General features: G+C 33.6%; 1 protein-coding gene across 1 annotated transcript in view; it reads left to right on the forward strand.

The window, feature by feature from the left end:
• The window catches only part of KCNH8 (potassium voltage-gated channel subfamily H member 8), a 398046-nt gene that overhangs the window by 200652 nt on the left and 185207 nt on the right, over nucleotides 1–12187 (forward strand). Inside the window, exon 4 of the mRNA XM_025375699.1 lies at nucleotides 7374–7501. Within this exon, the coding sequence (XP_025231484.1) occupies nucleotides 7374–7501 (128 nt within the window). The remainder of the gene's footprint in view (nucleotides 1–7373; nucleotides 7502–12187) is intronic.

Below are 12187 nucleotides of genomic sequence, written 5' to 3' on the forward strand. Positions count from 1 at the left end.
TTTTTTCTGTGTTTTCCCAATTTTCCATAATGAGTTTAAATTACCTTTATTCTCTCTCTCTAAAATATGTATAGTTTTTAGATTTCAGCCTTTTTATAAGTTACAAAAACTGCCACCCCACTAAATAAGACTGCTCCCTTCGTTACTGTTGAATATTTTTAAAGAAGAGTCCTTCTATTGCATTTTATAAAGCTTTTTTAAAAAACACAAATGTTTACTGAGTTATATATAAAATCTGGTATTTACAGAGATGGTCATGTGTTTTTTTTTTATTTACAGATCTGCTGAATTATATTGATTCCCTAAAAGGGAACGACCCTTAGCATAAATCTTACATGAGATTGATATATTTTTCTTTTACTGTATTTCTATATTCAGTTTACTAATGTTTTATTAAGGATTTTTGCATCTATAAGTGAAAGTGATATATATATACACACACACATACATACACACACACACACAGTTTTGGTACCAAGTTTTCCAGAGTTGTAAGTGTATTCACAAATTTTTTGGCTCTTTTATTCTCTGAAGTTGTTAAAAGAATTATCTGTTCTTTTAAAGCTTGATAACTTTGACTTTAAAACCCTCTGCAGTAGGCCTCAGAGAGGGGTGGTAAGTGACATGAGATAGTCTCTTTCTCTGCTTCTTTCCACATTACTGGTCTATTCAAAATTTTTACTACTGTTTGGAACTATTTTGGTAATTGACTCCTGCCTTCAAAGTATTCATTAAATCTAAAAAACTATGAAAATGTAATTTTCTACAAAGTAATTTTATAATTTCTACAGTCTTCCAAATTCATGATCTTGTTTTTATTCTGAATATTATTTGTGTTGGTCTTATTTCTTTTCCTTGAATACAACTGCCAGAAGTTTAATTCTCTTATCTTCTTTCCATTTAATTGGCCACATTTTAAAAAGCGTTTTGTTTTCTGTTTCATTTTTTTTGTTTCTATAACCTAGTTTACTCTTATTTGTTGTTTTCCTATTAAATTATTATATTTATTTGGTGTCTTAAAGTTCTACATATTTAATATTTTAAATATGTAGTTTGTTTCATGTATTAGATATTTTATATGATATATTTTGTAATAGGTACATTTTAAGTATTGATTTTTCTCTCATTCATCTGATTACATCCATTGAGTTTGGATTTCAAATGTGCTTATTAACATTATTTCTTTTTAAAAAGTCTTTTATTTGCAAAAGTCTACAAATTTGCTTACTAATTTCTTTTAATATAAAAAATTATACAGAAATTTAATAAATCAAAATAGAGTTTGAGCCATTATATGGAGAATTGTTTTCATACACATCACTTCTATTTTTTGGAATATTTTTGAAATTGTGTTTGCAGAACAAAATCAACTGCTATGAATATTCCATGAGCATAGGAAAGAAGAGAAATTCTTTCTTTGGTAGATACCGTAGATACTCATTCATTAATTATAGATAATTATCAACATTAACATTATTAATGTATTAGCCGTAATAACTTGTAAATCAATGTATTAACATTCCCTATAATTTTATTTATTTTTTGCCACCACAGCTATCAGTTTCTGAGACAGATGAAGTTACTTCACTGTGATTTTGGATTTTCAGATTTCCTGTGTTTTTAATGTTTTTCAATGCTATATAATTTAGAATGTAAAAATGTATAATTTTATTGTAATTTTTTTAAAAGGACGTTTCCTTTGCATCTTGAACTATAAGTTTCTGCATTGATATTTAAATGGGAACAAGTGCTCTATTTTTTAAAAAAGCATGTTATAAAAGTAGTTTACAATGTAAAAGCAAGGATATGAGAGAAAGTGGAAAGGAAATAAAACCTAAAATGACAACTGGAGAGAGAGTACATTTCAGCGTACATCCTTTTTAGTGCAAGAAAGAGAGCGAAATAAGAGAAGACCCTGTCTAGCAGAGAAGATAACTCCTGCCTAGAAGAGATCCATTTTGACTCAACACTATAACACAGATAAGTAAAAATATTGGACAGGCTCACAGCTCAGTGATCTATTATTTACTATGGTGAGTTGGAAAGAACATGTGATTTCACGGAAGTTCATTGAGAATTCAAATATCATCCCTCCCACTTACTGTGTGAATTTGGACAAGTACACAATTTTCATGATCTTCAAGTTTGTTTTATGCTTTTTTTCCCCTTCAGTTAATAGAAAAACTAATGCCTAACAAAGTGAGGATTAAAAAAGAACCAAGACAAAGTTCCTGGCATAATGCCTAGAACATGATGGAGGTTAAGGGAATATTGCTAATACATGATGTTTTGTTCAGAAGTCCTAACTCAGTGGAGTCTAATCATAACTTTAATTTTTTTCCTGGAAATTTTCATCTCTCAGTGTTGCTTAGTAACTAAAATGGCTTATTTAATTATCCTGCTTACTGACCACTACCTCCTCCTCTTGTATTTTACTTATTTACCTTCATTGACCTGATGGCAATTGAAATCTTCACCTTTTCATCACTGAAAGAAAAAGGGAAGGCCTAGATTTTCTCCTTTTACTCCAAACACTCTTACTAGATAATTTCATAATCAACTAATTGACAAAGCCAGGCAACTTTTATCTCTACACGTATTTCAAATGTGCCGGCTTTGCTCCATGTCTACTGCTAGCTACCACTTTAGTCTTACCATGTTTTTACTGATCTACTAAAACAGGCTCCTGAGTAATCTCCTATCAACTTCTGTTGTCTCTTTCTAATAAAATCACCCATTACAAGTCAATTTGTTCTTTTGAAAACTCAAATGTTCTCATGTCATTTGAAGGTTTAAAATCTTACTATTGCTTCATGTGCTCCAGCACTGTAGCTTGCTAATCTGTGCTATGTTATAGGAAACAAGAAGAGAATGAGGGAGACAGAAAACACACACACACACACACAGAGAGAGAGAGAGAGAGAGAGAGAGAGGAGAGAGGGAGATAGAGGAGAAAGAGAGAGTTATCTTCTTATTCAAGTAGCTGCAAATATGTATTTTAGGCTTTTTAAAAAAATAATTTAGGCTTTTTTATTTGTTTGTTTCCTAACTAATACTTTTATCATTGCACTTATAGTCAAGAGCAAAAATTCTAATGTGGCTTCAAAGGTGCTGAATGAGCTGTCTGACTTCTGCCTACCTTCTAGTTCCCCTTTTTACCGCTCTTCCTTCCTTTCACCATATACTAACTCTTCTGGACTTCGTTCAGTTCTTCAAAGATGCTGAACTCCTTTCTGCCTGAGATCCTCACACCTTGTCTTTGCTCCTCTGACCCTATCTTATTAACAACTATTGGTTCTTCAGATTTTAACCCTGGGTCATCCATCTCAAGCAGTTTGTTCCCTACCACCACCACCACTACCACCGCCACTCTGTATAATTTTATCAGGTTTCATTGTTAAATGGTTTGATATCACTTTATTGTTGTCCTTTTTTGGTGAAATAATTTTACATTAAAAATATATATGAAGTATAAAATATTATTACAAATCATTATATACCCCCAATCCAGTTTAAGAAATACAATTATACTAATACCATTTAGTAAAGCATGGTGGTCAACTGGAGATTCTGTTTTCTAGCCTCTTGTGCAGCTGGTTGTAGTCATGTGATTACATACAGTTTTACAGCAGTTGTACATTTCTCTAAACAGTATATTATTTAGTTTTACACATCTGTGAATATTGTTAAAATGTTGCCATTTTTTCTCTTTCATTTTTTGCTTTTGTACTCAGTATTATGTTTTTGAGATATTTCTGTGTTAATAGGAAGACACTATTTCATTCATTTCCCATTTATTTCCTATGTAAGTTCAGTTTGATGGAATTATGATATTCTATGTCATTACTATGCCTGTATGCATTGTTTTATTTGTGGACATTTGGCTTATTTCTAGTTATACATACACACACACCCATATGTTATGTGTATATATACACATACTGATGTGTTTGTGGTTTGTGTAGATATGCAGATTAGAAATATTGCTGTCATGAATATTATAGTAAAGTAGAATGATTTTCAACTCAATCTTGCATGAGGGTTCAATTGTGACTAAATATTTGCACAGAAAACTTTTTTTCTTCCATTTAGAGTCAAGACTATCACAAATTATTCTTTGACCCTTCCCTTTGAGGGGACCTTTTCTAAGATTGTAAAACTGCTATCGTTTGATTTGGAAAATCTCAGTTATTAATTAGATTTCTCCACTGAGAAGGGAATTGGCTTATGGATGGTTGTGAATATCTAATCTGGTTCATTTTGTAGTTAGCATTGTAATTCCACTTGACATTTTGGAGCCAATTGATACTGTATAAGCAGTCTGTTGGCCATTCCTACCAAATTTCTGTAGAGATTGTCTGAAAACTCTGGCTGTTTTCAAGTTTAAATATATTTAAAATTACTCCTTGCTGGAGTAATAATTCCATTTTCAAATGTAATTGACAAAGATTCTATGTAGATTAAAAAATTTCACACACGAAGATATGATCTTAACTTTTAGCAGTAACCATGAAATGTGCTTTGTTCAGCCACAAGTTTTTAAAAAGTGTCCTTTTTGATATTATTCTGGGTGCCTTAAAATCTATTTTTAGTGATGCAAGTCTATAGTAATGTAGCAAATTTGATTTTCAATATTTTTTCAAGTATGCAGCAAAAGGTGAATGCTTTTTTTAAAAGTAACATTCAATTAGACTTTTGCGGTGAATCAGACACCCCATTTGCTGGTCATTAAAGCATCCCCGAGTGGTGTGGGAATTTTGGAGGTAGGGGTAATTAAAGTCCATGAAAGACTTGGGGTGAGGTCTCAGATGGGCAGGAATTATAATACCTGTTACTCTATGTGAAAGTTGATAAAAAGCAGCAGTCCGGAACACTAATTGAAGTCACTAAGGGACTTGGTTCTGTATGTGGAAAGAAGAGGGACTCGAGACCAATCTGACTTCACATACTGACTCTACTCCTGTTACTAGATGTGTGACCATCTAATGTGTTATTAGACCTTCAGTTTTCTCATCTGTAAATGGCAAATAATAATACTTATTTCATAGGATACTTACGAGGATCAGTTTTAATAATAAATTTGGAAGATCTAGAACAGAGCCTGGCACACAGTAGGCATCAACAGCAGTCATATGGCTTCTATGACATAGCAACTAAACCAAATTTTTTTTATGAAGGAGAGATATCAAAGAGCTTTTATAATAGTAGAGAGATTTTATGATGAACTTAAATAAATAGATTGTAATGTTTTTATATTTTGCAATAATTGTAACATAGATACAATTTATTTAGGGTGAAATTTGATCAAATAATGACTAAATGTTTCTTAATGTAACATAACCACTTTATTTTTCTTGAACAGTAGCCCTTTAGAAAGAAAACAATATAGCTAGATCCTTACTTTGTTTTACTAAAATATAGTCCAATTGGATTAAAGATTTAAATGTTAAAACTTTTTAAAGTAAGGGCAAAATATATTGGAATAAACTTGCATATATTTTTGTGTGACAATAGTTTGGCTATGCAGGGCATAATGTCTAGACACCAGAAATAGAAAGATAAGTCTGACTGAAACCAGTGGCAAATCCATATAGGTCTGCAGCAAACTCAATGCTTGCCTTCTTGGAGGAAAGAATTCAGCCAAGGGGCAGAAGTAGGTTTAAGGCAGAGGGAGAGAGCAAGGCAAGTTTTAAGATTGAGAGTTTATTTAAAATGCTTTAGAGCAGGAATGAAAGGAAGCAATGTACACTTGAAAGCGGGCCAAGCACGTGACTTGAGAGATCCAAGTTCTCTGTTCAGCCTTTGACTTGGGGTTTTACACATTAGCGTGGTTTTAGGGTTTCCATTTCTCTTTTCTTGGCTCTTCTCTTGAGGTAGGCTGTCCACATGCACAGTGGCCTGCCAGCACTAGGGAGGGGCTGCATGCACAATGTGTTTACTGAAACTGTGCACATGTTCACTTGAGGTGCTTTCCATTACCAGTAGTGCATTCCCAGAGGAAGGTTATGTACCAGTTAAACACCGCCATTTTGCCTCTTAGTGAGCATGCTTGAGCCCACTCGTTCAACTCCTAACATCACCAGCTCAGGTGTTTTCTACCTATCGGGATACTGTCTTTCACTGGCACTGGCTGCAGCCAATTATCATTTCAGAGCGACAGTTTAGCAACCACTAGACCATCAACTAATGTTTGCTTGACATTCCTGGGGAGATGGTCCTCTCCTGCACTGTTCATGTCTGACTAACTATCTACTGTAACATGACAACAGGTATTTTAGAATTTATAAACTGCGTAAATGAATTCCAAAGTCAAGAACAAATTGGGAACATTTTTGTTGGCAAATATGATGAGAAAATGGCCATTACTCTAGTATACAAAGAGCTACTGCAAATAAATTTAAAAACACTACTTCGATTTCAAAATTGACAAAACTGAATAGACCAGAAAAATCAATACAAACAAACAATAAATATTTAAAGCATGCTCATCCACACTCATGATTTTTATAATACAAATTAATATGGCATTTTTCAACTATCCAAATATTAGCCAATACTCATTTAATAGTTTATAGTTTTGGCATGTGTGTGGTGAAGCAGGCACATCTATTCACTTGCTGGTACTGTAAATTGCTGGAATGAAATATGGAATATGTATACCAAAATTTAAAATGTACATACCTCTGCCAGTAATTTATTTACTTAATAAACTCAAAGCTGTATGCATTTAAGAATTTTCTTTGCAGGATTGGCCACACAGATTTTGACAAAAAAGTCTTAGATAAATCTGAATCTTCATGATAGAGAAACAGTAAAATTAATAAAATTAGTTATATCCTTAACATAGTGTGCTATTAGCCGTTTAAAAAAATAGGAGAGAACTATAATATGCAAATATTGAATGATTTGCAAGTATTTTAATGTGAAAAAAGTAATAACTAAACAATTTTTACTGTAAACTTATATATATATATGCAGAGAAAAAATAATTATAAGTGTGGATATAGGGTACATATTAGAAATTTTTCTGGAAAGAATGTTTTTAAATGTTGAGAGTAGAATTAGCAATTTCAGTGTGGAATAGCAGGAAGGAAGGAATAATACCCATTAATGATTTCCTGAACTATTTGAAAGTTCTCCTCTGTTCATGTATGTTTTACTTTAATTTTAAAAAATTAATGCAGTCAATATGATGATAAAAATGTACAAATTATAAAGGACTAAAATTAAATTAAATGTCATTAGGATCCAGCAGATTATTTTAGGTATTGGAAAACATGTACAATATGCTCTTGAAAGGGAACTGTCAAAACGACATTTTGGAGGTGAAATGATGCATGCATTTGTGTCTAATGAGCTTTATTTTCCCCCAGACAAAGTCAAAGGAAGATCAAGAGCAGGGACCCACTTTGACTCAGCCCGGAGACGGAGTCGAGCAGTCCTTTATCACATCTCTGGGCACCTGCAAAGAAGAGAAAAGAACAAATTGAAAATAAATAACGTAGGTGGTATGTGTGTACAGGACGAATGCTAGTGTTTCCCCTGGTGGCAATGTTTGACTCGTTAAAGAAAGGCCTCAATTACCCATTTACTGGCTTGCCTACATTTTTTTTTCCACTTTGGTTTGTGCTTTTCTATATAGAACAAACTGGAAAAGGTCAGCAGTCATGAGGCATTTCTATAATAAAAGTGCTTAATCATCGTGTTATCACAGCATAGAGATTAGAATATTATTGCAGTGAAGTAAATATGGTACTAGGGACACTGCAAATGGGGACACACTGGTTATATTTTATGAAACAAAAATGATGCAGCAAGTCATATTACACATTCATAGTTTATTGGTTAAAATTTCTCAAATTTAATTTTAGTTCTATCGTTTTGCACATTATCTAGTTCTACAAATGCTTTTATCCAGGAGAAACATGACCAAATCAAAGCCATTACGCCACTAAAAAACTTTCATTATATATAAAACACAGTTGAAAATTTCACAGTAAAACACTGGATTTACAATTGCATACCATACATTAAACAATTTTGGAAAGTCACACTTTTAGTAAATTACAATAGAGTTGCTTTCTGAAATATGGTGTCTGTCTGTCAAAGCCACAACAAATAACTATGCCTGTATAAGGTGATTCTTTCCAATTTTACATGACATATATCCTCCAGGATTTCACACTGAATTTTGTAACTGGTTCTTAGCACTAAGAGACTTCACTGAGAAACCTAGAACAATATCTATTTAGTTGTAGATAGTCAGAGTTTTAAAATGATGTTAATGTCATTAATTTGCCTTATGGAATCATCAAAACATATATGGGAGGTTGTGTGACCATAGGTGGCAGATTAAATACCAGCATCTAACTTGCCAATGACAAGAAAAAGTCACATGAAATGACCAGATCTATTTTGGAATTGATTTAAGATCCAGAAGTTCTGGGAGTTAACGACAGAGGGGGGGGGGATCCTTTGACATTTTATTTTTAACATAGCAAGCTCAAGGACTACCTAATCTGACATACACATACACATGCTTTGATAAAACAGGACCATTCATCAGACATACAAAGTATTCATTTCTCTGATTGTAGTGAACAAAGAAAGATGTATGAACCCAGGGTGAGGAGCGAGATTTGACATGAAAGTGCTGCAAACCTGGCTCTACTTCAGTGCAACTTTCTGGAAGCCAAAACAAGATGTTTTGAATCATTTGTCCTCCCAGGACCATCAACCATGTCCGTGCTGGTCTGCCATGTACCACTGTGGAGGGTCACATTTTGATTTTTTTTTTTTTTTTTTTTTGGTCCTAATTCAGTATAAAGGTTCTCTAGGGATATGTGTGCCCTAGTGTTATATTGATTTCCTGGGAATCCAGGGAGAGGCTTGAAACAGTACACACCACTTGATCTATGGATCCTTCCACTGGTGCCTATTTACATCCCTTTTCAGTTACCAAGTCAGCCTTAGTGACATAAGCAAGTTATAGGAAGAAACAAAGGTAACTACATCTGGGCTTGATTCCATGCAAACCAACCAGCAAAGCACCTAAACAAATATTATCCACAGATTCTGTAAGGCTGAAAGCTGACACTATCTAGCTTTAAGTGGAGAATTTAAACGTAGTAAGAATTAGTGCTTTAAAATGCATTTGCTGGGCATGCTATTTTTCCCTTTAGATTTAACAAAGTACAAAGCAGTACTTAAAAATATGATTTCAAAAAAAGTATAACTCCCATTACTTAGCTAATTTGCTTAATTGCCATTCATTTAAGAAATACAAACATCAGGGTAGAGTATTAAAATAATACATAGTAATTTAAGACGCCTAATCAGCACAGTGACTCTAATACTACAGGTAATACTACAGGTAATATCTAATACTACAGGTAATATCTTATTCCTGAAGCAAAGTATGGAATCAGGAATTCCCCTGTTCACCTGTTCACCATCTCCTTTCAGGAATAACAGAGTAGAATGGCTAAATGGCAGATAGAAGGAAGACAGAAGGGAGAAGAGGAAATGACTTGTATAGTTTATTAAATAAACAAATTTTCTGGAAATTCTGGCTGTAATAACATTTGCACACACAAAAAATAATTCTTAACATTTTATAGTCGTTTGCTATTTACAAATTCCTTTTACTTAAATCATATTATTTGATTCTCATAGAAGCCAGTACTAGGTCTGATTTTTATTAGTCCCATTTTAATGATGGAAAAAACTCAACTTATTAGAAGCAGCAGTTGTGGTACCCAATCTTTAATCTTCTAATTCAAAGCCACCGTGCTTCTGACTCTTACCTTGCTGTTTCTCAGATACAGTTCTGTGGAACAGGAATATATGCTTCAGCCATAGTCAAATGAACTCATCAGGTCATCAGCAGGTTTGGGAATCAAGATGCAACATATTTTAGTCTGGCTCTAACTTTGCCTGGTATACCTTGAAAAAGGTGTTTTCAAATTCTACCTTCCTTAATTTGTTATTCTGTCAATCAAATAAGAATGAGATGATGCAAATGTTTCCAACACGAAGAAATGTTAAAGATCACACTAGAGCCTTAGAAGCTTGAAAGGAGAGTGCTACAAATGCGTATTTCCGGCAGGGGACAGTGGTAATCATCAAAGGCATACACTGGCTTTAGATTACTCACTGAAGTGACTGTAGAAATATTTTCACATTCTCTTGCTCATTCAGATGATCTCTTCAAAGGAACTATTGCAACAATAGGAAACAATTACCTTAATTAGGCACTGGAGTTAACTATTTTGTTGGTGTCACAGGTTAGAGGTTAAACATCTAAAACACCATTGGTACTAAAGAAATATGATTGAAGATTAATAAATAAGATAAACCTAACGTCTAGAGTAGACAAACTCCATGTTTGACAGTTACAAATAACATGTCTTCTTCCCTGCTTCCTGCTAAAAAGCATAATTTTACAACTGTGTAGAATTTTTCTTTACAATTTTAAGTATTTTTTTCATTTGAAAGGATTTTGATAAAACGTTACAAAAACTGGTGGAAGAAGAGGAGCATCTATTTTTTTTCACTCAGGTGATTATGTAAAGATGTTTGCAGGATTTGAGTTAACATTTCAAAATTTAAATCTAATCTCAAATGTATTGAATTCTCAGTATCTTTTAAAAATATTTTTAAAATATGTTCTAAGTAGCTTACAAAATGAAACCATGTGATTTATTTTCTGATTTGTACAGAAAAGTGATATATTGCTGAACTTTTGTGACAGAATCCCTAATGCTTCATTATCAGCATAATCAAAAACAAAAGCAAAAACTTCACTTTTTAGTTTTCCCAAATCATTACCCCTAGATATCGATGTTCCCTCAAACACTGTAAAATTTTAATTTCTGTAATATGATAGGAAAAATTTATGTGGATAGAAAATGAGATGTTTCCCATGGCTTCTGATAACTCTTTATTGTAGTAAATATTCAGGGAAAATTTGGATTAGAATCAATCATGTTGTTATAACTAGAAGTGTTTATCAATAGTGGGAAGATTAATGGTTACAGATCTCAACTCCCTCTTCCAATAACAGACTGAATTTTTATGAGAAGCCCAACAGGGCTACTTCGTCTCCTCTTCTCTGTTTTATGCCAAAGTCTACCTTTGGAACTGGTTTCTTCAAACCAGAGAATGAGGCAAAGGAGACAGGATGAATATCAGGGAATTGTATGAAACATAGATGCAGTGGCAGATGGGCATCTAAGGACCATCTGGAAATAGTTTAACAGTGACCCACCACGAAGTGCTGACATTATGAGATGCCTGTGTGGGTTGAGTGAGAATATTAACAGGAAGTGGAAACATGGGTTGAAAATACCTACCAAAGAGAAATGCCAGACAGGGGTGCATTAATATCAAGGTAGCAAAACTATTCAATCACTGACAGTCACCACTTAGAGCTAGATGTTCCTGATGTTTCTGAACCTTTCTTGAATCCTCAGGTACTTCAGGATCCCTGAACACTTCACATTAATCTGCCCTTCCCTCAATGAGTGAGACAAGAACACACCATAGTGACCTACAAGTAATATGTATTCTGGAATTTTTAACTGCTCTGTTAATTCAACTAAACTTTCAAATATAAGTTTCCATTACCTGTCTTGGATTTCTCATTAATTGAGGTCAAAGCAAGGTCTGCAAGTATCTGGTCACAGGCTTGTCAAATTTCCACACATGCTATTGTTGGGCCTCCCTTTGTCTTCTAGCAACAAGGGAATTGTTCATCAATTTGAACTGCATTCAAAGTGAAGTCCTTTTGCAGTTATCAAAAACTCCAGCTATTCTGCATTTAGTCAACTGCACAGTGAACACTGGCTTTCTCCTCCCCTGACTTGAATAATAACTCTTAAGTAACTGTTTCTTACTTTACCATCTGAACAATGTCTGGTGCATGTCAGACTGCATCTGTGTCTATCAAGGTAATGAGGTTTGGGTTCCCAACTTCACCAACAGCCACAATGCAAAAAATGAAAGTAGTTAGCATGACTTAGCTATATTTGGAAAGAAATGTAAACTGTTTACAATATATTATTGGTCATATATCTATTCTTTTTGGAAAGAAAGATACCATTGCTGTCATGAGTAAAATATCAGGTCAAATGTAGTCTTTAGATAATGACTGTCATCAGAAATCTGTAAGTATACAGAATGTTCC

This window comes from Theropithecus gelada, chromosome 2 (assembly GCF_003255815.1).
Source record: "Theropithecus gelada isolate Dixy chromosome 2, Tgel_1.0, whole genome shotgun sequence".
Classification (NCBI taxonomy): Eukaryota; Metazoa; Chordata; class Mammalia; order Primates; family Cercopithecidae; genus Theropithecus; species Theropithecus gelada.